The 23935-nt window shown below is 40.8% G+C and overlaps 1 protein-coding gene across 8 annotated transcripts in view; it reads left to right on the forward strand.

Annotated features, from left to right (window-relative positions):
- dnmt3ab (DNA (cytosine-5-)-methyltransferase 3 alpha b) overlaps positions 1-23935 on the forward strand; it is a 571533-nt gene that overhangs the window by 480959 nt on the left and 66639 nt on the right. For 6 of the 8 annotated variants that reach the window (XM_043676070.1, XM_043676107.1, XM_043676111.1 and 3 more), the window contains 3 exons: positions 4055-4145; positions 10812-10960; positions 15240-15340. In XM_043676070.1, the coding sequence (XP_043532005.1) occupies positions 4055-4145; positions 10812-10960; positions 15240-15340 (341 nt within the window). The remainder of the gene's footprint in view (positions 1-4054; positions 4146-10811; positions 10961-15239; positions 15341-23935) is intronic. The other 2 variants (XM_043676088.1, XM_043676128.1) reach the window with 1 other exon arrangement.

Here is a 23935-nt window from a genome sequence, read left to right on the forward strand (position 1 = left end):
AATTCTGCTCCTCCACCAGTGGCAGCTGAAGGGATTTCAGTACAGTTCAGTCAATCCAAATAAATATTTACACACATTTAGCCCAGAGATTGACATCAGTCTAAACTTGTATTGTTTTTCTGATAGGGAAATAGAGTTCGTATCAGGAATAAATACTGAAGATAAAAACACAATTCTGTCACAATTTTAGAAATCCAATGCAGCTGAGCAGTGTTTTATATTTGAAGACTTGCATACTTGTCGTGGTATAGTGCAGTGGCACATAGATTTACAGCCAAATTTCATTCATAAATTTGTAAATCATAAAATTCTTTTTCAATCTGCTTTTTAGATTTTATGTTTTTCCTTCCAAATGCCACCTAAAATTGCACGTTGCATTATTTGCAATAAAGAAGAAGCAATCCCAAATCACTCTTAATCTGCTGCTGTGAGTTCCTTCTACCAAAGTTCCCTTTCTGCTCCAAAATACCAATGGAAGTGCTCAAGTTTGGAGAATCTGGTGAATCTTAGCTCTGAAACCTTGTCCAATTATTCCAAGGCAATCCATGGGTGACATCGGTAGCCCAAGAGATTAGAGTTGGAGATCATGATATGCATTTAACTCGTGCTAAATAATGGCAGTGGAAATACCTGCATTTCTATGTACCTGCCTATTTGATGATCGCTGTTCCCACCAGCACTATCAGTGTTTTCTTTTGGTGCAGTAGCCAGTGCCAATATCATAAGGGACTTGCATCTAAAGCTAACTTGCATCTTTTTTTTTAAATAAGGGGATCTGTGTTGTGGTTGGAGCAGGTGCTTAGAGATCTGACCTGTGAATGAAAGAAGGAGCAATCTCCAAAATTTTGAGATATTGCATTGGTGGTTGGGGTGAAAAGCGACATTCCTTTTATCCACAGGAGAGGAGGCAGCTGAAATGCACCAGTAGTGGGATCCAATAGCCAGGATAGTTATTGGCAGGCATCAAACCCCGAGGAACTGGATACAAGACTTTTGAGGACCTCACACAAGTGATCGTCAGAGAATGTATTTTCATCTTATATATTACTAACTGTATAACTGATCTCAGACATTAGTCAAATCAGCATAGCTCCAATACTAAGCTGCCAACACACTGTCATAAGAATGCATACCTATCTATAGTTTGTATAGTTTGCTTCACCGTTCAGTGCTGCAACCTCATACTATATTTCATAAGTTGTAAACTATTCAACTGTGATGTCAACATCAGGTTGCATCCTTATTCAGTAGCACACTTTCCTCTCTGGCAGACTTGGTAGGGCACAGTGGAGGGCAACAAGTGGATCTGTATGTCCTAACCCCTGTTGGTCATTATTGTAACAGCAATTCCTGAGGTCTTGGCCAGAAGCAGGTCTTAAGTGCTAGAAGATGTAGACAGCCTCACACCTAATCCACCATCTCCAATCCCACTTCCTTCTTATCCCACAGCCTCTTCAGATTTTAACTGTATGTATATTGCTTACTTTCCCATGTTCTCCGCTGTTTTCCTATCCTTATGCATTTTTCCTTTCTGATTTGCAAGAGATGTATCCTAACCAGGCAGTCACCAAACACCAGCAAGGGATTGATGAAGACATAGAGTTGTCACTTAATTTCAAACTTCCAGGTACCGTCTGACACTGCATCTTGCAGGACAGCTTTAAGATAGGTCTGTATATGGTAACTCATCAGGTGCCTGTGTCCTGCAGCCAGAGCAGTGTGTAAGGATATTGTGGGTTTCTGCTCAACAGGTGATGCAGTTGCATGTATTGTTGAGAGGACTCACATGAGCAGCTTCAGACAGCCTGGAGAAGAACATCGATGGATGACAAAATAATTGATACATCAGGAAAAAGACCACATAGCTTGCTGAAAATATCAAGGAAATAGGAAGAGTCCAGTACTGGTTTGGCACAGAGATCTTAGAGTGTGTCTTTTTCAGTATGCAGGTTTTGACCATCCCTGGTCTCACACTTATGGATCGAAGTGGTGCAACATCTGCTGGAAAATGTCACAGTTTCCATTACAGCAGAAGCAGTAGTCATTAACAGCTGAGTACTATACTGAAAGCTCAGGCTAAAGGCATATAAACACAGCTTGTTGCTATCATGATGGGTATTGCTTGTCAGTCAGCCAGCCGAATAGTCGCCATCCGAACCAATATGTTGCAGGCCATAGTAGGGTTTTCATGGCCTGAAGCTGTGTGAGATCGATTTCTTCAATGACCATCTGCATTAAAAATCATCAGCCTTCCAGCAGACAGACAGCAATCAGTGAAGTATCGCTATGTAGAAATAATAACACAGGTAAGGGAACTTGGAAGGTCAGGCACTTGGGAATGCACAACGCTGATGAGTTGCAGTTTGTCACATTTTGCTTTGTAAATTTGGAATATGTATTTTGTGTTGGTTTTTGTTTTTAGCATGTTGCTAAGCAGATGCTATGATGGTCAGTAATAGAGAAGGATGGGTATGGTGTGGAATTCTTAGCAAATGGGGAATTGGGATTGCAGTTAGCTGTTTTGAATTTGGGCAGGCTCTTTAAGGACAGCCCAGGCAAAAAGGAACTCTCTGGATTGTCTCTTTCCTTCATCTTCCTCCTCAGGCTGTACTGCTCACTAAGTGGTTGTTGGCAAAGATTGTCTCTTCATGGTGATGAGGTTGTACAAAACCCCTCTCAAAACATATGAAGGAAATGGTCTAGACACTTACTTTTTCTTATTTTAAAAGGCAAGTGCCAGGCATTGTGTTCCAGATGTAATTTAATTGGTTAAACTATCCGGTTGGAGGCAAACACACTTTTTTCATACATTATACTTAAAATACAAACAAAATATTTTTAAAAATTGGCTTAACTGTAACTTTATTGAAATGCTTAAAATAATAACTGTTCTAATAATAACTCTTAAGCATACCTTTGGCAAAGGCAAATTCAGTAAAATAGATTGTCTCACATGCAATTCTAGCAGCAGGAAGAGAACTCCAGCTGTTAGCTGTAACAGAGAGGAGAAAGAGCTTCCACATACAGCTTCAAGACTGCAGCAACTGCAGAAAGCAAAAACGAAAGTTCTGGTACTGTGGGAGCTTGACCCCACCCATACAGGCTGCTTCTATTGTTCCAACTTTTAAATTAAACACAAGGCCTCACAAGCTATTTACTTGATTGGCTTTGAACAGACTGCTCAGTACCTCTGTCTCAAGCTCTCTCCATAAAAAAGTAGACCTCTTAAAGCCATAGTATTGTCACAGTATCAAGCAGCAGATGATAGCAAAGCTTGTCAGGTGTAGAGCGTGTCCAGAGCAGTGCAGGGAAGGGGAGCTGTTGGTTTAGAGATTCGCTGGTTTTCTCTGTCATACTACGTGTGGCCATGTGACTGGATTGTGCATATGCTGGGTAAATTTACATTTACTCGCCAGAGTCGTCATCAATGGACAACATTTTGTCCATCAGTCGGCACCTTTCGGTTTGCCATGTTGGATCAATTGCAGATTGGAGATGACATCATAATTGTGGTCAGTACAGTCACACAACAATTGGATGATGAGAGAGGGGATTTCTGTTTGCTTCTGGTTTGGGGCAGAGTTAGTATGTGATGCCTCCAACTGATCTATGGTGTTAGCCTTTAACTGAAGTGGAATACTTGTTTTAGATCGATGTTGCCTGCTTATTAATCTCACAATGTGCAAACTCCATGTACTTTCAGCAGTACAGTCACTGTGTGTGCATTAACTCATGCATCAGTGTGTCATACCACAATCATATATACACCACAGTGAACTCCATTCATAAATTCTAAGGGCGCTCATGGAGCCAAAAAAGGGTGCTAACAAATCCACAGCCTGCTGTGCTATCACGTCACATGAGCCATAGTTTTTGTTTGAAAGCAAAGAACTGAGACAAGAACTTAGTCTGAGACATCCTTGCAAACATCAGAGACCAGAAAATGACTTGTAGTACAACACCTGTCAGTATGAATTAAACTTAGCTATGGTATTTAAATGACAGCTCAGTAACTGTGTCTTGAAGTTGTGCTAAAATTATATTTTTCCTTCAGCTACTGGAGTGGGGACCATTTGACCTGGTGATTGGTGGAAGTCCCTGCAATGATTTGTCCATAGTGAATCCTGCCAGGAAAGGACTTTATGGTGAGCAACTTGTATGATTGTTACTATTAGTCGAACTTATTCTTCCCCCAACTGTTTGAATACATTGGTATTGTACCAGTTCCTCTCCAGGAGTTCAGCTTGCATGATAGTTAGCTTTTTGATCCAGACAGTTCTGGATTAAGTTGTACTTCCATGGAATAATGAGAGTAATTCTTCACTTAAACCTACTAAAAGAGACTTCCACCCTGTCAGTTGATTAAAATTTTTATCCAGTCCCAGAAGTGAGCAAATAATGATTCAAGCAAATGTGCCATCAGTTCCATTTCCAGTTGGGAGACAGCTGTTTTATTGCTGAAGAAACTCAGCGGGTCTGGCAGCAGTGTGGAGAGAAAACAGAGCTAATGCTTTAAGTCCAGTGACCCTTCTTCAGAACTGATAGCAGCTAGGAGAAGGTAGTATATATATACTGAAGACAGGGGCTGGGGGTTAAAAGGAATGAGTGTGTAGGTGGAGATGGAACCCAGAGATAAAGTGAACAAGATTTAGGCAGATAAAGTGATGGTTGATAGTAATCCGCAAAAGGAGAAAAGCGAATGATGGGAACCGTAAGTGAGTGAAAGTGAGTTGGTTGTGCTGAAAGCAGCTCTTGCCATGACAGGTCCTGGGATGTGGGGCTCAATAGAGGACATGAAAGTGTTCAGGCTATAATTATTAAACTCAGTATTGAATCCTGAAGGCTGCAGTGTCCCCAAGTGGAAAATGTGATGCTGTTCTTCCAGCTTGCGCTGACCTTCATTGGAGCACTGCAGCAAGCCTGAGACAGATGTGGGGCAGGCAACTAGAAGCTCAGTGTCACTTTTACTGCTTACCCAGTCTGTGTTTTGACTCCCCAGTGTAAGGGAGACCATACTGTCAGCAGTAGACTAGATTGAGTGAACTGCAGATAAATTGCTCCTTTACCTGGAAGGTGCATTTTGGGCTTTGGCTGGTGAGGATGGAGGAAGTAAATGGGCAGATGTTACACCTTTTGCGATTGCAGGGGATTGTGAGGGATGTGTTAGAATGGAGGAGGAGTGGACCAGGATATCCATTGGAGTAGTGTTTGTGTCTTGGTTATCTCAACTAAAAAAAACCAGAAGAATTTAATGAACATTTCAGTAAACACGATGGTAAATCAGATGTTTTAATTTGAATAATCTGCTGATTATGTAAATCGCGTAGAATTACTGATGTATACTACTTGGAAGATAAGTTCAATAGCCCTCAAAGGTCGGCACAGAGCTTGCAATGGGGCAATCAGTTATGCCCTTTGCTTTCAATGCAGTCAATTTGTCAAGTGCAAGCTGCCTATTGTTTACCATGATTGCAGCTTGCAGCCAGTGTTAAACCCACTAGCTGTTGGTATCATCACTGGGCACAATATCGAGAGGCTGGCACCAATTAAAGGTTCGAGAGTGTCGTGCTGCAAAAGCACAGCAGGTCAAACAGCATCCGAGGAGCAGGAGAATTGACGTTTCAGGCATAAACTCTTCATCAGGAAACGTTGATTCTCCTGCAGCCTGACCTGCTGTGCTTTTCCAGAACCACACTCTCGACTCTGATCTCCAACATCTGCAGTCCTCAATGTCTCCTACCAATTAAAGGTTGCTTGTCAGCCAGCCTGCCCACCCAGCCTGAGATGGTGCAGGCTGAAATCAGGCCTTCCATACCCAACTGCTGCTCAGGGTCATCCTCCACATCCATTTGCTGTCTCTGCTCCTGAAGGTCAGCGGCCATACCCAGCCAAGATGCTGCCACAGTAAAACAATCCAGTTAGAATATGCCAGTGGTCAGAATTCAGTCAGAATATCCCATAGTGTTCCATATGCCAGCGGTATGCTCCAGCACCATGACTTTAATTGTATGTATGCTACCCAATGCAGGGCTTCCTTCTGGATTTCCATGCGGGCTATTGTAGTTGGTACAGTGCCTCAATGAAGACATCTTTATTGCTGCCAGGTTGTATGGCATTGAACTGTTTGATTTATTGGAATATGCACGCCAACTGGATTGATATAATTTCAGTTCTGGTACATTGGAGAGATTACATTTGATGTCTGCATTCAGTGTCACCCTGCACATCGAAATTCCATATTCATTGCCTCTCATGGAATCATAGAGATGTACAGCATGGAATTAGACCCTTCAGTCCAACCTGTCCACGCCGACCAGATATCCCAACCCAATCTAGTCCCATCTGCCAGCACCCGGCTCATATCCCTTATTCATTGCCTCTCATGGAATCATAGAGATGTACAGCATGGAATTAGACCCTTCAGTCCAACCTGTCCACGCCGACCAGATATCCCAACCCAATCTAGTCCCATCTGCCAGCACCTGGCCCATATCCTTCCAAACCCTTCCTATTCACATACCCATCCAACTGCGTCTTAAATGTTGCAATTGTACCAGCCTCCACCACTTCCTGTGGCAGCTCATTCCATACACGTACCACTCTGTGTGAAAGAGTTGCCCCGTAGGTCTCTTTTATATCTTTCCCCTCTCACCCTAAACCTATGCCCTCTAAGTTCTGGACTCCCCAACCCCAGGGAAAAGACTTTGCCTATTTACCCTATCCAAGCCCCTCATAATTTTGTAAACCTCTATAAGGTCACCCCCTCAGCCTCCAACGCTCCAGGGAAAACAGCCCCAGCCTGTTCAGCATCTCCCTCCCTGTAGCTCAAATCCTCCAAACCTGGCAACATCCTTGTTAATCTTTTCTGAACCCTTTTAAGTTTCGCAACATCTTTCCGGTAGGAAGGAGACCAGAATTGCACGCAATGTTCCAACAAGGGCCTAACCAATGTCCTGCTCTCCTGCTGTTTCTGAGTGGTGTCAGTGAAGTAATAGATAGTAAACAGTGAGATGTTGCAAATACCTTCAGCTCAAGCCTCAAAGAACCTGATATGTAAAAGGTTATGACCAAGGTGAGAGGAGTGCTCTGTATTTCCAATGCTACTATCCCACAGCTCACATCAATGTAATTGTTTAACCCAGTTCCTGATATGGCCAATTGTATGCTTCCACGGTATTAGATTTACAATAAAAAAGATCCAACAACCAGCTTTCTTTAATAACACAAAACTATTGATTTACGATAGAACAAAACTTTTTTAATGAAGATGCAAGGCTTAAAACACAATTTTAAAATGAAAGTATAAATGTTTACCCCTGTATACTCATCCAAAGTGTGCACACACACATCAAGTAAATTTTTTTTTAATTGTCTGCAGAGATTCATTTTGGCCAAAAGAAATTTTTGGGAAATAACAGTTAGTTCTTGAGGGAATGAAAACTAATATATGAACTATTCAAATTGCTGACATTCTGGCACATATAGGCCACTAGACAGGTGCAGTCATCTTTCATATTTTGGCAGGTGCAGCTTGTTCAGGAAGCCCAGTATCGCGCCGTCTTCCAAATGCACTTCATTAGGATAATTGGGTTTCACACTGAATTCTCAATAAAAGGTATTTCAGAAAGACAAAATAGATGACTTCAGCAGTCTGTTCCTCAACTGAAAACCAGACAATCTCTTGCATGCAAAGCTCTATTCAAACAGAAAACTAGCTCCGTAGTAGTCAGAAACCCCAGGCAGGTGACCTCAAGCAAACAAATCCAGCAATGTCCACTGTACGCTCTTACCTAGTGCCAGTCTCCTGCCTTTTCCTATATTCCTGTGCACCATTTCTATCCAAATACTCAGTGCTCTCTCACATTGAGTCGCTGCAAAAGTGTGAGGAACAGTCTTTTTTACGTATTATAATCATAGAACCACATCTCTAGAGTAGATTGCTTACCTCGAGATCCACCCACTGTTACAATAGATACGGGTGCATTTGCAACTGATCAAGCTCCCAACACCCACCTAAATCCAATCCTGTCCTGGTCATCCTTCACTGAAACAGATTACCTTGTTACTTATAGTGCTGTCTGTGGTCAATGTAATTCTACTGAGAAATTGTGACTAATTGAAATAATTTAACAGCTACTTAAGGGCTGCAGAATTTGACAGTGCTGCATCTGTAAATCAATGTTCAGGTGCCATTTTGAGTCCAAAATAGTATCTTCACATGCTTTAGGTGAAGATGGTGTTAGCACACATGGAGCATGCACTAGAAGCACTAAACTCAGTATGTAGCACTGATTTGATTTGAGTGAGCCCATTTTTATCTGAAGACTCCAACTGATGTTCTCAGACAGCTGAGCCTATGTTCAGGAGCAGGGTAGAATTGCCATTGACAGTATTATGGCAGAGGTCAAGAAAGGTGAGGACCTCATTGTCAATGGCAATGAAGGAGACTGTGGCCCTGAACATTTACGCACCTGGCTCCCTCCAGGTTGAAGCAGGAGATATTTACAGCATCTTACAGTTTGGCGCTCATTGTTGCAGTAAGCAAGATCTCCGCAGCTCTCTATTCAAAGCGTGCTGCTTACATTTAATTTTCTCTTGCTAGTAAAAAGGCAGATAGAGGATGTTGCTTTTTGGAGATTACGGGATTCCCCATGGTGCCGGGTGCCACTCGCTGGCACACATTACTTTGTGAGTAGAGTAGTTAACTCAGATATACAACAATGGAAAGGGATCCCAATTTCTCGATGTCCAGCTGATATGCGATTATCCTCAGCAAATAGAGCAGGTCAGTGCCCAGTAGCCCAGTTGCTGTAAATAATGCCTTTGTTCTGTAGCAGTCCATTGTGCCATCATAAGCCAGAGGGTTGCTACGGGGCAACAAGCCTCTCCAGTACTAAGCACATGGCTCATGATTGTGGTGTGCAACCCAGTTACATGTGCAGCATGCTAATAACAAGTCATACAGCCACACAGCCTTCGAACAGATGACTGGAGTGCTTGAACAACATTTCTGCTCCCTGGACTTGGATGTTCTGTTGCATGGGTCATCTGTTGCGTGTTGCAATTTGTTCTGTGCTGCTACATCCTGCACAGCCTCACCAGTATGTGTTTCCTGCATTACTGCAAAACCAAGAGTGGAGGAGACCACCAGTACCCTCCCTGTCTAGCCCTTTCCCTAAAATCAGCTCATCTAACTATGGTACCAGTGAATGCAAATCCCAATTCTCTCTCATACTTTGCCTTCCCTCTGTTGTTGACCATCACAGTACTCTCTTGGTCACAATACTGAAGTAAAAGTCAATATAAAACAAATATTCCAAACCAACTCTAACAAACAAACTCTTCAATGTTCAACAAGTCACCCTTGTACACTCACTTAGTTGCTATTTTCAGTGTGTCTTTGCCTGACCTGTGCCAGACCTACGTACTGCTACACCATTAGCTGCAGATTTCACTTATTAATGACCATCAAACAGCAGAATAGCAGGGATGAAAGGCCTCTTAGAGAGAACTGTGCTGCACAGTCTCACTGTCACTCTGCCAACACAGTACCTCAAAAATCAACTTGTGTTGTAAAACAGATTAACCTGCTTAAACTGTAAGATCGTTACTGGACTGCGGTGACACACTCCCTGCAACTCTCTATGCACACTGGTCTCTGTAACTGTGATAACAGCAGTCTTAACTTGCCTGATTTCAGTCTGAACATCCACTGTACTGACCAGGTATAGGATAACCTCTGTTTGCACTGAAATGGAAGCTGAGATATTGGCCATCAGACATTACATGTTTAGATGTTATGGATTTGTTCAGCGTACAGCCCTGTGCTAAATTGGAGTTGATTCTTCCATGCTCCATAGTGGGCAGCAGAACACAAGTAAAAACTTATCCACCAGCAACATGGCACCTGTGTCACTCTCGTCTGCTGCTATGGCTGCAGGTCTGACTTGCTCAATATCTCTTCATGTGTTTATCCCACCTTTCAGTTATTGTATGAAGTAGATGCTGTGTCAGTATCAGAACTGATGGCTGTGAGTCTCAGTAGGTTGTTTTTTCTTCCTCAGTGTCTCCCCTTGACTCCCATCTCTCTGTTCCACCAGCTCCTGAGGAGGTCGCAGTTCTTGGGTAACTCAAAGGAGTCAGAAGCATACAGTAGTTGTGAAGGGAAGGAGAGGAAAGAACTCATTCCTGCTCCAGTGTTGGTGACCACTGTCTCCTTCACTGTTTTAAGCTCATACAGGGTTTAGGTTTAGGGCCTCTGACAATTAGCACCTGCTGTCTTGGGTCTTCTCACTGTCCTTTTGTGCTGTCATTCAGTGTTCTAGCTCTCAACTCCCATCTGCAACCTATTCCAGTACCTGCTGCAGCCACTATGCAAATCCCCTTTAAGTAGTGTCGGACAGACAGCTTTAAATACCCTGATGCCTCTTGATTTTGCACCCTCTATGTAAACATTCAGTAGCTTCATTAGTGCTGCCCCCAAGCAAACAAATCAAAGAAATAAAAACGCAGCACAATGTTTGTGGCTGCCAACATTGGGACAATGGACATGGGTTAATCATGCAGGAGACAGTGAGGACTGCAGATGCTGGAGATCAGAGTCAAGAGTGGTGCTGGAAAAGCGCAGCAGGTCAGGCAGCATCCGAGGAGCAGGCAAATTGATGTTTCAGGGAAGAGCCCTTCATCAGGAAGGGTTAATCATGCAGCAAGCTCAGCTGCCACCATATTGGTTTTTCAGGCCTTAACATGTTTTACAGCCCAGGTGTCCAAAAGGACATTTTTCACTGTGTTAAACCTTGTTTACTTTACAGAGGGCACAGGCCGCCTGTTTTTTGAGTTCTACCGACTTCTCCATGAAACAAGGCCTAAAGAAGGGGACAACAGACCATTCTTCTGGCTGTTTGAAAATGTGGTGGCAATGGGAGTTAGTGACAAGAGGGATATCTCCCGCTTTCTCGAGGTGAGTTTCTTCAAATAATTTTAAATAGATAATTTCTTAAACACTATCCACAAAGTCCTGAAAAAGACCTGTAAATCATGAAATCAGAATTTCTGTGCAGAAGCCAATTTGTTATATTTATACTTTGTACCTTTCATTTTTATCTGCAACTAAATCTGAATTATGTTGCATACCAGTGATGATAAATATGTAATGAATTTTCCCGCATCTATGATGTTGCATTAGCAGACTTCAGGAAGTGTTCAAGCTATTCAGTGTCTGAGTAGATGTCTTGGATTTATTACAGCAAGGCATTAAAAAGAGATAAAGCAGCTGCAGAAAATATGAAAATCTTTGGGGGTTTGTTTCAATGGAACTGGAGGGAATTACATTATTTTGAAGTGTAGTTTGTCCAAAATTTCAAGTATTTGTTCCATTGCTTGCATTCTATTTCAATCAGAATGAAAGTGAACAGTGCAGTGTGGTGAGTCTAACAATTCTTCAACTGCAAAACACTGTTGATGAAACATTTATTTTGCTGTAATGGACTGCCCACTTTCCAGTGGTAAATAATATTCTCTCTGTTGAGAAGAGCTCGATGAAATCTGCTACATATAAGCCCAAATTTTCCGGTGGCCAGATAATTGCTTTCCAGATTGGTTGAGAGTAGAAGGATTCCATGAAGGAATTGCCCAGGAAATTGAAGAGTCTGCAATGCAATTCCCCTACATATAGAACCCTCTGAAAATATCTATTTAAATTGGAGAATTTGTAGGGTGTCTGAAGTTAAGTAAATAGTTACTCAGGGAGCATTACACTATTAAAAACAACCTAACTCCTGAGTAACTATGAAACTGACCTACAACTTAGTTCACTCACTGGCAACTCCAATTCACCCTATCCTCCAGCATCCCAAATGCTGACCCAACTCCAATGAGAACAGACCAAACCCACTCAGCCTCTCCTCATAAGAAAATCCACATACACCTAGATTATCTTACTGGACTTCCTTTAGACTGCCTCCAATGCCGGTAAAGCTTTGCTTCTGTAAAGAAGGACTAAACCTGTTCACAGTATTATAGGTGTGTCTGATCTGTGCCGACATTCCATTTGCTTAGAAACAAAGGCCAACATTTCATTTGCTTTTCTATTATTAGCTGAATTTATATGCTAGCTTTTTTTGTATCATGCATTAGGACCCCTCAAAACCTTGCAGTTATCACTAAACTATGAATCTAGAGATGCAGCCAATGTTCTGGGGACCCGGATTTGAATCCCACCATGGCAGATAACTGCATTTTAATTCAATAAGTATCTAGAATTAAGCATCTAATGATGACTATGAAATCATTGTTGATTGTCAGGAAAAACCCAACTGGATCACCAATCTCCTTTCGGGAAGGAAACAGCCATCCTTCCCTCCTCTGGCCTATGTGTAATTCCAGACCCACAGTAATGTGGTTGACTCTTCAGGCAATTAGGAATGGGCAATAAATGCTGTCCTGGCCAACAATGTCCACAAGCGGTTAATGTAAAAAAAAAACTTGTTCTGCAGCTTTCTGCAGTCTCTTCATCAAAGTAATATTCAGCTCCACTGTTCTTTTTGCCAAAATGCATTATCTCACTTTTCCAACGTTATAGAATCAGTGGTCTACAGAACAGAAACAGGCCTTTCACCCCATTGAGTCTGCACTGGTCAAAAATAAGGACCTAACTATTCTAATCCCATTTTCCACTTGGTGCACAGCTTTGGCATTGCAAGTGCACATGAGGGTTTGTGCCTCTACACTGTTATAAGTAGTGAGTTCCTGATTTATATCACCCTCCGTGTGAATAAATCTTTCTTCACATCCCCTCTGAACCTCCTGACTCTTACCTTAAATCTATGCTCTCGGTCACTGATCCATCCACCAAGGGGAAATGTTTCTTCCTATCTGTTATCTGTATCCCTCTGAACCACCAGCCTAATTACGACCAGTACTGAGTCACTACAGTCCCTTGCTCTATGGATATTGTATTCCAAACTTTTACCTAAGCGATCACCATCTGTAGACTTGGTCATCGTCACCACTTAGCTTCCCAACTATCCTGTGTCATCCACAAACCTAATCATAATACATTCACTACCCTCACCAAATAATTGTGGCCCCAACGCATATCCTTCTGGCACTTCACTAGTTACAGCTTCCTATTCTGAAAATGCCATCTTCTCATCTCTTTGTATTTTATTAGTTACCCAATCTATCCATGCTAATACATTACCCCAAGGTGGACTTTTATTAAGTAGCCTTATGTGCAGTACCTGATCGAATGACTTTTGGAAATTAAATATTTTATATCTATTAGTTCCTCTTTATCCAGCTTGCTTATTACTTCCTCAAATATTTCTAATAAATTTGTTAGATATGATGCCATGATGACTCTGCATGATTATCAATTAAAATATTGCCAAATGCCCTGCTGTTACATCCTTTAAAATAGTCTAATATTTTCCCAATTACAGACATTAAGCTAACTGGCCTATAGTTGTCTGTTTTTGTTTCCTTTTTAAGTGAAAGTGTTACATTGGCAGCTTTCCAGTCCTTTGGGACATTTCCAGAATCAAAGGATTCCTGTAAGATGATTATCAGTATATCCATTATTTTTGTTAGTATTTCCTCTACGGATGCAGCCCATTAGATCCAGGGAACATGTTGGCCTTTAGCCCCATTAGTTTCTCTCGACATTTTTTCTGTTACGGTATTACTTGAATTAATTTCTGACCCCATTTTTTGCTCTTTGATTATTTAGTGTTTTTAAAATATTGTTGTTTTCTATTGTGAAGACTGAACAAAGCATTTATTCAGCTCCTCTTTCTTGGTTGCCTATTATTTTAGTTTCCCAAGTATAATTCTCGATGGATCCCATGTTCACTTTAGCCTCTTTCTTCAGTTTGTATATTTAAAGAAGCTCCTACTGTCTGTTTTTGTATTAATTTTTCTAATTAACCGTCAAGGATTATTTTCCCCTACTTCCTTTCTTTTTGGTCATCTTTTTAAACTCTGGCTTACCACTAATCTTTGCTGCATTGTATGTTTTTTCTTTCAGTTTGATACCATCCTTGACTTCCTTGGTTAACCATGGATGGTTTAATCCATTTCTTAGAATCCTCCTTCCTTACTGGGATATACCTTTGCTCTGGACATGTATTATGTTCTTAAACATCTGCCATTGTTCAGCAACCACCTTTTCTGTTAAACTCATTTCTTAGTTCACTCTACCCAACTCTGTCCTCATTCCTTTATAGTTATCTTTATTTAAATTTACCCAGTCGTTTCTGACTCAAGTTGCTCACTCTGGATCTTACTGCTAAATTCTACCATGTTATGTTCATTATTTCCTGGGGGATCTTTTACTCCAAGATCATTTATTAATTCTAACTCATTATCCATTACTATCGGTAAATTTTCCAGATCCTTAGTTAGATTCATAACATTACTGTTCTGGGAAACTGTCCCATAAACACTCTGAAAGCTTCCTCATAGCTACCTCTGCCAATTTGATTTTTCAAATCTGCATGAAGATTGAAGTTAACCATGATTAATATACTTCCTTTTTACATACCATCATTATCTCTTGATTTATTCTTTGCCTTACAGTATAGCTACTGTTAGGGGGCCTGTAGACTACACCCACCAGTGTTGTCTTCCTTTGTCACTTCTTATCTCCACCCATATTAATTCTATTTCTTCTGATCCAAGATAATTTCTTGCTTTTGTACTTATTCCATCTCACACTGACAAAGCTACCGACCATCTTTCATTCTTGCCTTTCATATTTTGCTCTGAGCTTTTGATCTCCTTGTAACCAGGTCTCTGTAATGGCTATAAGATCATGCCTATTAACCTCTAATTGTGCCATTAATTCATTTTGTTCCAAATGCTGCACACGTTTCTGTGAATAGTCATTAATTTTCCCTTTTATTCATTTTTCCCCTTTGATTCTATTTACTGTTTTTTAAAAAATGTTTGTACACTGTCCCTAACAATCCTACTCTGCGTATCATCATGTAAATAACTGCTCTGCAACGTTACGTTGATAGATCAAAAGTCATGGGGACAGCGTGGCAGATTTCTCATTTTGCACTGCCCACTGACAAATCTCTATGACAGGTACACAGATTGATAAAGGACATTTTTAGTTTTCAAACAGGTCATCTGGAATTTGGGGTGGGGGAATGAGGTGAGAAAAGATTTCACTCATAACGTTAGATTATCCAGATTTATGAAATGAATAAGCTCCTTTTCTCTCTTTCTACCAGTGTAATCCTGTGATGATTGATGCCAAGGAAGTCTCTGCTGCCCATCGAGCCCGGTACTTCTGGGGTAACCTTCCTGGTATGAACAGGTTGGTGAAAGAACGGTGAGGGGCCCATACTGAGAATTAGCCAGTGGACAACATGACACAGTGAAATTCAGCAGAGTATTCTGTCAGTGAGCATAGAATTTCTTTAGATACACTTAGACTCACTGTATGATCCCACCATGCTTCTGTTTGCAATCTTCATACATTGTAATTCGTTGACGGGATGAGACATGTTTGTTGGTTTTTCCTACTTTTGTGAAGAAACTCTAAATCTACACTGTCTTCTATCTTTCCAAAAACTGGGGAAATGTGGATACAATCTGAAATGACAGCTCAGAAACTAGAAGCTATGAACAATCTTTTAGAGATGGATAAACCTTGGTGCACTGAAGTTAAGTGATTCTGAATTGTCAATATTCTTATACCTAGTCATCATACCTGATTTTATCCTATTGTATTTTGTTCCTCCATATATTATTTACATTTTCAATTCCAAAAACACAGTGATATCAGTTTAGCATCATAGGTATGTTTGTAGTAAGCAATTGAAGAAAACCTTAAAATAAGCAGACATTCATGTTCACTGCAAATAATCCACTATCCAAACAATATGCAACTTTCTGTTGCTACCAGCTACATTCTCTTGATTTTCATAGGGAGCCTTTTAGCTTTATGAAAAGCTGATATTGAGAATAGTGTACGCTGGTGACAGTAATTGTATAAAGTCTGCTGCCTTCACTCTTACTGAAAAGAAGATGCTGGTTGAAGAGTAAAAACAGTGTAGATTAAAGATAAGTGCGTGTTTTACTAATTCTCTACAACCATCTAATCACAGAGCCAATACTAAAAATACTCTGATTCCAGATTTCAACAGTAACAATTCTAATCTGATCCATTTTGAATGGCATAAAGGGGACAGTGCTGCTGAACACAGTGACCAGCTATCACAAGCATTGGGTAGATTACAACATCAATCAGTATTGAACCTTGGTTTGATGCCAATGCTGTACATTTTGGAGCTCAATATTCGAAATAACATCATCGCTGAAAAGAAAGAGCTGAACACACTCAGCAACAGGAAGGATCACTTAGCCACACTATTCAAAGGAATTATCAGATTAATTCTGAAAAAGGGTCACTGGACCCAAAACGTTAATTCTGCTTTTTCTCTACAGATGCTGCCTGACCTGCTGAGTTTTTCCAGCAATTTCTGATTTTGTATTATCAGTTAGTGAGAAAAATTTAAAAAGCAACCTGAGGGGCAACTTTTTCCCACACAGGGTGGTTCATATGTGAAATAAACTGTCAAAGGAAGTGGTCGATGCAGGTACAATTACAACATTTAAAAGATGTTTGGACTGGTGCATGAGTAGGAAGCGTGTAGAGGGATATAGGCCAAACGCAGGCAAATGGGACTAGTTTAGTTTGGGAAACCTGGTTGGCACAGACTGGTTGGGCTGGAGGGTATGTTTCTGTGTTGTATGACTCTATTGACTTTCTGAGTTTGCCTAGCTGCTTTTGAGATTGAAAAGAATTTTGTGTTTAAAAAAAGATTTCCAGCGCAGAATGAGGTTATTTGGAAAGCATTGTAATTATGCTCAAATTTACAAGGAGCGGCGTGCAGGTACTGATCAGCTTTATCCTGAATTAAGGGATTCTGCACAAACTACTTGCTCCATTAGATGGGTCCAGCATATGGATTCTCCCCAGAAAACAAAATGACAGGGAGAATAAACAAGAATAACATGGAACAAGGCAAAGTGATGCAAGAGGCACTTTTTAAAAATTCATTCTTGGGATGTGAGCATCACCAGTGGGCCAGCATTCATTGCCCATTCTAATTATCTAGAGGGCATTTGAAAGTCAAGCACATTGCTCTGGGTCTGGAGTCACATGTAGGCCAGACCAGGTAAGGATGGCAGTTTCCTTCCCTGAAGGGCATGAGTGAACCAGGTGGGTTTCTTCAACAATCAACAATGGATTCATGTTCATCATTAGACTCTTAATTCAGGTTTTACTGATTTCATATTCCATCATCTGCCATGGCAGGGTTTGAACCAAGGTCCTCAGAACATTACCTGGGTGTGTGGATTATAGGATAGCAATATTAAACATTTTATTGAATCACTACAACAACAAAGTTAGTGCAATAAAACATTCCAAGACATTTTACAAGTGTTACTAAACGCAATTTGACCCTGAGCTATGTAGGAGATATTAGATTAGATGATTGAAGACTGAGTCAACGTGACAGATTTTAAAATAATTCACATTTTAAGGTTGCAGTTCCAGCGGTTGAGACCTTGGTACTGGATTGGTGTTATTATTGCGTCGCTTATTTTTGTGTTCTGATCTTTCTGAATAACTTGAAGCTTGACGGGACTAGCTTGAGGTGTGTGGAGGTGATGCCTCTCTCAGGAACCTGACTTTGGCAGTTAGAGGTATACGTTCAGGCTCACTGCAGGATCAGACATTTGGAGAAGCATGAATGCATAAGTATGGCCTCATTTTGTAGGGTCTATGAATGGAACTAATCCTGTAATGCAAAATCCACTGGATTTGTAGTTGGCTGCAATTTTCAGTCAGATAATGATGCAGAGAAATCAGAAAAGGCTACTCTGCAGCTGCCACAATGGACCAAACCAAAACAAGCATTGAACCAGCAAGAGGTGTCATACGGCCCAGCCTAGAGTTTCTGTACAGATTCTGCAAATGGCTAGTAGGAATGCTGGCAGCAGCTCCTCCTCTCTGTCTCAAAATCATCACTGAGCTTAAGGTCCTCATTCAGGCAGACCTTTGCTCAAGAGAATATGGTGGCATTTCCATGCTAGTCATGCTCAAAACGATAGCCCCATGCTGAATTTCTGTGTCGCTAGTTCCTTGCAGACCTTGATCAGGAACCTACATATGATCTCACTTGCAACCTCATGCATTTGCATCAGAGACTTCAGAAAGCTTTTCCCAGACAGGGACAGTTCGACTATGGACTTCATGGGTTTTTGGCCTTTGTATTTTTCGAAGTACCAGTGAATAAAATCCTAATCAACATAACCTCCTCAAAGACAGATTGATTTAATCCTTTTTTATGTTCCTGTATACATGCAGTGGTCACAAGAGGACGCTGTTACACTTCTTCCTTAATGAGAAAGCTAAATATGTTCTATTTCCACACAATTTCTTGAAATATTTCCATGTTTTCCTTTATTCACACATCAAACATAACCACCGTTTCCTGTTCCTAATGGGATATCTCCTTTCCTGACTCAGATTTGTAGAACTTGTGGAAAAACCTTGAACCATCCTCAACTAAGTCCAAGGAGTTTTCTCCAGCAAAGTCTGATTTTGATCTTGACCTGCTATTGAATTTCCCACTTCAGCAATGTCTAGTGTGAATGCTGGAAATCTGAAACAAATACAAAAATGCTGAAAAAAACACAGCTGTTCTCTCTACAGATGCTGTGAGATTTGTTGAGTTTCTCAAGAAAATAAAATTCACCAGATAATTGATATTTCTTCAAATTTCTATCGTACATGTGCTTGCCAAGAGCTCATTAACAGTGTGTACTGTGTGTTCTGCTGCTCCTTTGGATGACACTGTGGAATTCAGTGTTTTACATTGTTTGTACTCATGAATTGTGCAAACAAACAGGCGTATTGTCTTCTGGGAACTGTTAAACAGCATACAAACTACGCAAATTGTCTTATTGTTTGATTCATCAGAAACCCCTCAATCCACTTCGAATGACTATCAATCAAAATGAGTCGCTGTTGTCCTTCTAATTCTGCAAAAATGAATGTGAAATCTTTGTCAAGACCTAGCTGGCAATTTTCATAGCGACAAAACGTACCAAGGTGGTTTCTTTTCTATTGCTTTACATATGCTAAACTTATTCACTGTTTTCTATGTTCTTATTGAAGCCTGACTCCAAAGATACTGCCTCCATAGACTCTTTATCAACTACATTCTAAGTGTTGATAATGAAGGGCATAGAGAAACTGTGATCTGTCTTCCCAGTGATTACAACTGTCTTTCCGTGTGTCAAAGCCCTTTTCAACTAGTCATTCATAGCCTGATTTCTAAATCCAGCATTGAAGTTTGCCACCCATTTTTTAATAATGATACACGCTTGCCAACATGGGTTTCCATGAATTATTTTTCTAATGTCATCTGCTGTGGCTCACAACTCACTGATCTTATTAAGAAAATATGTTGTCCCTGTTGGGCTCTACTCTACAGATGGTAATCCTGACATCACTTCAGTATCATGATTATCCTAACATCTATATTTAATGTCATACAAAATCAGTATCCATTTCTATGTTTGGTACATTTGAGCTGTAGCTAAACCAGATACTGGAGACTTTGGATTAAAATAGCCGTCAATGGCAGTGGTCAGTTTCAATCATGAAACTACAACCGTGCAGATATTTATGAAATGTTCTTACTCCTGAGATCAAGCACAACATTTCACATTCTGAGCACAGTTTTGTTCACTGACACAGAGGCTGCAAGAGAAAAATCAAATCTCACCAAAGTCTGGTACAAAATAGGCCATAGCACTTATTCCATATCAAAAAGCACCATAAACAAATTTTATTTTTTGATGTCATAATGTACAGTATTGTATCTTCTGCAAGTTAACATTTACAGAGCTTGGAAACTTTGTCAGACTCTTTCATCCAATTCCATTGAATACTCTTCAATAGCTCGTTTTAGTAATGTGGCCAAATTCAGTAAGAATTTACCATGAATTGGGGTTCACTGGAAGAATAGCAAAGAGATGTTTGAGGGTGTAGCACACTTCTTATTGCTTTAATATTATTTTTGAGAAGATATAACTCCTCTTTGTCTACCCTGTGACCTAAATACTAAACAGATGCACTACCTTTCAAATTTGTGTGCCTTCACCTGACCTCCATTCTTTTCCGACCTCCATCCTTCAGCCTGTCATTATTGTGTGCTATTTGGAGAAGTTGCTAATCTCAACTCCAGGCATACCTACCCCCTGAAATCCTTTCAAACTTTGGTTTGTCACCCCTGGCAAAATTCTGGAGGCTGAAGAAATACGAAACGGTAGCCTATAAACCAAGTGACTCACAGACCAGGTTTTATTGAGTGCAGTATTTCCTGTACCCTGAATAGAAAGCTAGTCATCAGTCCAGCCTCCCAAAACATAGCTGATCCACAGTGTTATTATGCTGGAATCACCCAAGTTGCTTCAGAATGGGATTTCTGAACCCCCCCCATATGAGAGGGAGTCCCATACTTGAGAGCTACTGTAAAATCTGATTGGCTAGCAAGTCTGCAGTTCCGATAGTGCCATGTTTAAACAGAGGTCATTGTTGGGACTACCAGCAGCGGCTAGAAGAAAACTTGATTTGGAGGAGCCAGTGTTGGACTGGGATAGACAAAGTTAAAAATCACACAACATCAGGTTATAGTCCAACAGGTTTATTTGGAAGCACTAGCTTTCAAAGCGCTGCTTCTTCATCAGGCGGTTTTGATGAAGAAGCAGCATTTTGAAATCTAGTTCATCCAAATAAATCTATTGGACTATAACCTGGTGTTGTGAGATTTTTTTTTTACTTAGGAGACTAATCAATCTCAGACTTGAAGATAAGTGCAAGATTTTGGACGGGTGTAGCTGGTAGACCCTAGCAAGAAGTAGAGAGGGGTAGGTGTAGGGGTGGATTTGAGAGAGCTGGTTAAAGCAGGTTAAAGTCTGTATTGCAGGGTGAAGATGAGAGAAGAGATATTGTTCTCAGTCTCAAGTCCTTTCACTTTCTTGCTGTACTTTTAGGTTGTTAGATACTGTTCACAATCTGACCTTGTACTTTAGCCTTATACTGTTGAATCACTTTGATAGATTCACGAAAATGTTGCAGTACTTGTTGAGCATATCCTATTGCATTGTGAATTTTGCTTCAAGGTGAAAAAGTTCCAGTTTAACTTAAGCACTGCTATCCAGTTTCTTTCTAACAAGGCTGGTTTTTCACCTTGTTAAAGAATGCTGGGTTTTACATAATACTCATTATATGTGACTGGAACCAACAATGACATTAGTAATTTTTTCAGATGATGATGTCAACTTTTCACATTGCTGGTCCTCAGAAATCATGCTAATTAATATGGGATATTAACCTCGATGTTTACCAGAACTCCATTTGTGATACTTGGATGAGGATGCACTGCACAATTTTGGAAGACATACCCAAAAGAAAGAGGTAGATTGGCAAATCCAAGAAAGCATCTGATATTGTGGCCAAGGCATTGTCCCATAAAGGTGCAAGTTTATTTTTTCATATTTGTGACTACAAACTTTGCCTCCCTTGGGGACAATGGGGTAGAGGCCTTATCACTGGATTATTAATCCAGAAACACAGCTAATATTTGGAAAACCAGGTTCACTTCAAACCATGGCAGATGGTAGAATTTGAATTCAATGAAAATCTGGAATCAAGAGTCTAGTGCTGACCATGAAACCATTGTTAATAGTCAGAAAAACCCATCTGGTTTACTAATGTATTTTAGGGAAGGAAACTACCACCCTTACCTGGTCTGGCCTACCTATGACTCCAGACTCTCAGCAATGTGGTTGACTCTTAACTGTCATCTGTGCAATTAGGAATGGGTAATTAAAACCTGGGAGAAAGAGAGGACTGCAGATGTTGGAGATCAGAGTCAAAAAGTCTGATGCTCAAAAAGCACAGTAGGTCAGGCAACATCTGAGAAGCAGGAGTTGACTTTTCAGGCGTAAGTCCTTCATTAGGAATGTGGAGGGGGAAGGGAGCTGAGAGATAAATAGAGGAATAGGGGTGGGATTGGAGGGAAAGTAGGTGGGTTGGTGATAGATGGATAGGTGGGAGGTAATTGTGATCGGTCAGTGGGGGGCGTGGAGTGGATAGGTGGGAAGGAAGTTGAATTTGGGAGGAGGGGGGGGGAGGGGAGATTTGGAAACTAGTGAATTCACTGTTGATGCTGAGTGGTTGTAGCATCCTGAGGCAGAAGGTGAGGTGTTCTGCTTCCAGTTGGTGGGTGGCTCTGATTTGGTGGTAGAAGAGGCCTCGGATTTGCATGTCCCTGGGGGAGTTGAAGTGCTTGGCCAAAGAATAGTCGGTTTGTTTGGTGCATACGGACCAGAAATGTTACCTGAACTGCTGCACAAGTTGGCGCCCTGTCTCCCTGATGCAGAGGAAACCACATTGAGAACAATGAAAAACTGGCCGAGCCAGAGACAACTTCATGCTGTGAATTAATAAAAAAACATGCAGTTTCTTTGAAATGGATACCGTTTAACATGCGAAGTAGTATCAATGCTACATACAGACACTTAGGTTTTGGCTACACCAGAAGACATTTTGGATTCGTTTCTGATATAGTGCAAACAACAGATGTTAAAAGTATGCAGAATTGGTAAATCATAATATTACTTAGTGTGCAACAGTGATTCACAAACTTACAAATGAGGAGCAGGTCAGTCAGCCACTCGAGCCAAATCTCCCACTCAATAAAATCAAAGCTGATTGGATTACTCCACATTTCCTCAACCCCCAACAATCACTTTCAAACCCCTTATCAAAAACCTAAAATGGTCCAAAAACTCTGCTGCTGCTACCTTTTGAGGATGGGTTAGATGCAAAGGTGCACCTCCCTCTGAGAGAGAAACTTGTCCTCATCTGTTTTAAATGTGTGATTTCTTATTTTTTAAAAAGTGTCCCCAAGTCTTAAAATCTCCTACAAGAGTAAATGTGCTTTCTAAATCCAACCTGTTAAGACCCTCAGGTTCGGATGTGTTTCAATCAGGTCACCTTTTACTTTTCAAAATTTCAGCAGATACAGATCGAAGTTGTCCAACCTTTCCTACACAGGACTGGTATTACGCTGGTAAAGCTCTGAACTGCTTCCAATGCATTTACATCCTTCCTTAAATAAGGAGACCAGTAGTTAACACAGTACTGTTGACGGGGTCTCACCAAGCTATATATAACTGAAACATAACTCCCCCACTCTAATAACCAAATCACCTCAGTAAATCATAATGTTCTATGAGTTTTCCTGAATGCTTACTGGACCTACCCACTAACCTTCTGAGGTTCGTGCACAGACACCCAGATCCCTCTGCATCTCAGAACTCTGTAGTCTCTTGTTATTTAGATGATTTTTTTTATTCTTCCCGCCAAAATGAAAAAAACTTTACATTTTACCACATTATACTCCATTTGCTAAATCTTTGCCTACTTACTTAATGTATCTATATTTCTTCCTAGCCTCCGGATATCCTCTTCATAGTTTGCTTTCCTACCTTTCCTTGTGTCTAGAGCAAATTCAGCAACTATACCTTCAGTCCCTTCATCTAAGTCATTTATATAAATTGTAAAAAAGAAAGTTGCAGCTCTAGCATATTGAACTCTGGCACATCACTCATTACATGTTGCCAACCACAAAATGATCCATTTATATCTACTCTCTGCTTCCTCTTAGCTAGTCAGTCTTCTATCCAGATTCTGGATTAGTGGTACTGGAAGAGCACAGCAGTTCAGGCAGCATCCAAGGAGCAGCGAAAGTGACGTTTCAGGTAAAAGCCCTTCATCAGGGAGGGCTTTCCTGATGAAGGGCTTTTGCCCGAAACGTCGATTTCGCTGCTCCTTGGA

Source organism: Chiloscyllium plagiosum, chromosome 3 (genome assembly GCF_004010195.1).
Source record: "Chiloscyllium plagiosum isolate BGI_BamShark_2017 chromosome 3, ASM401019v2, whole genome shotgun sequence".
Classification (NCBI taxonomy): domain Eukaryota; kingdom Metazoa; phylum Chordata; class Chondrichthyes; order Orectolobiformes; family Hemiscylliidae; genus Chiloscyllium; species Chiloscyllium plagiosum.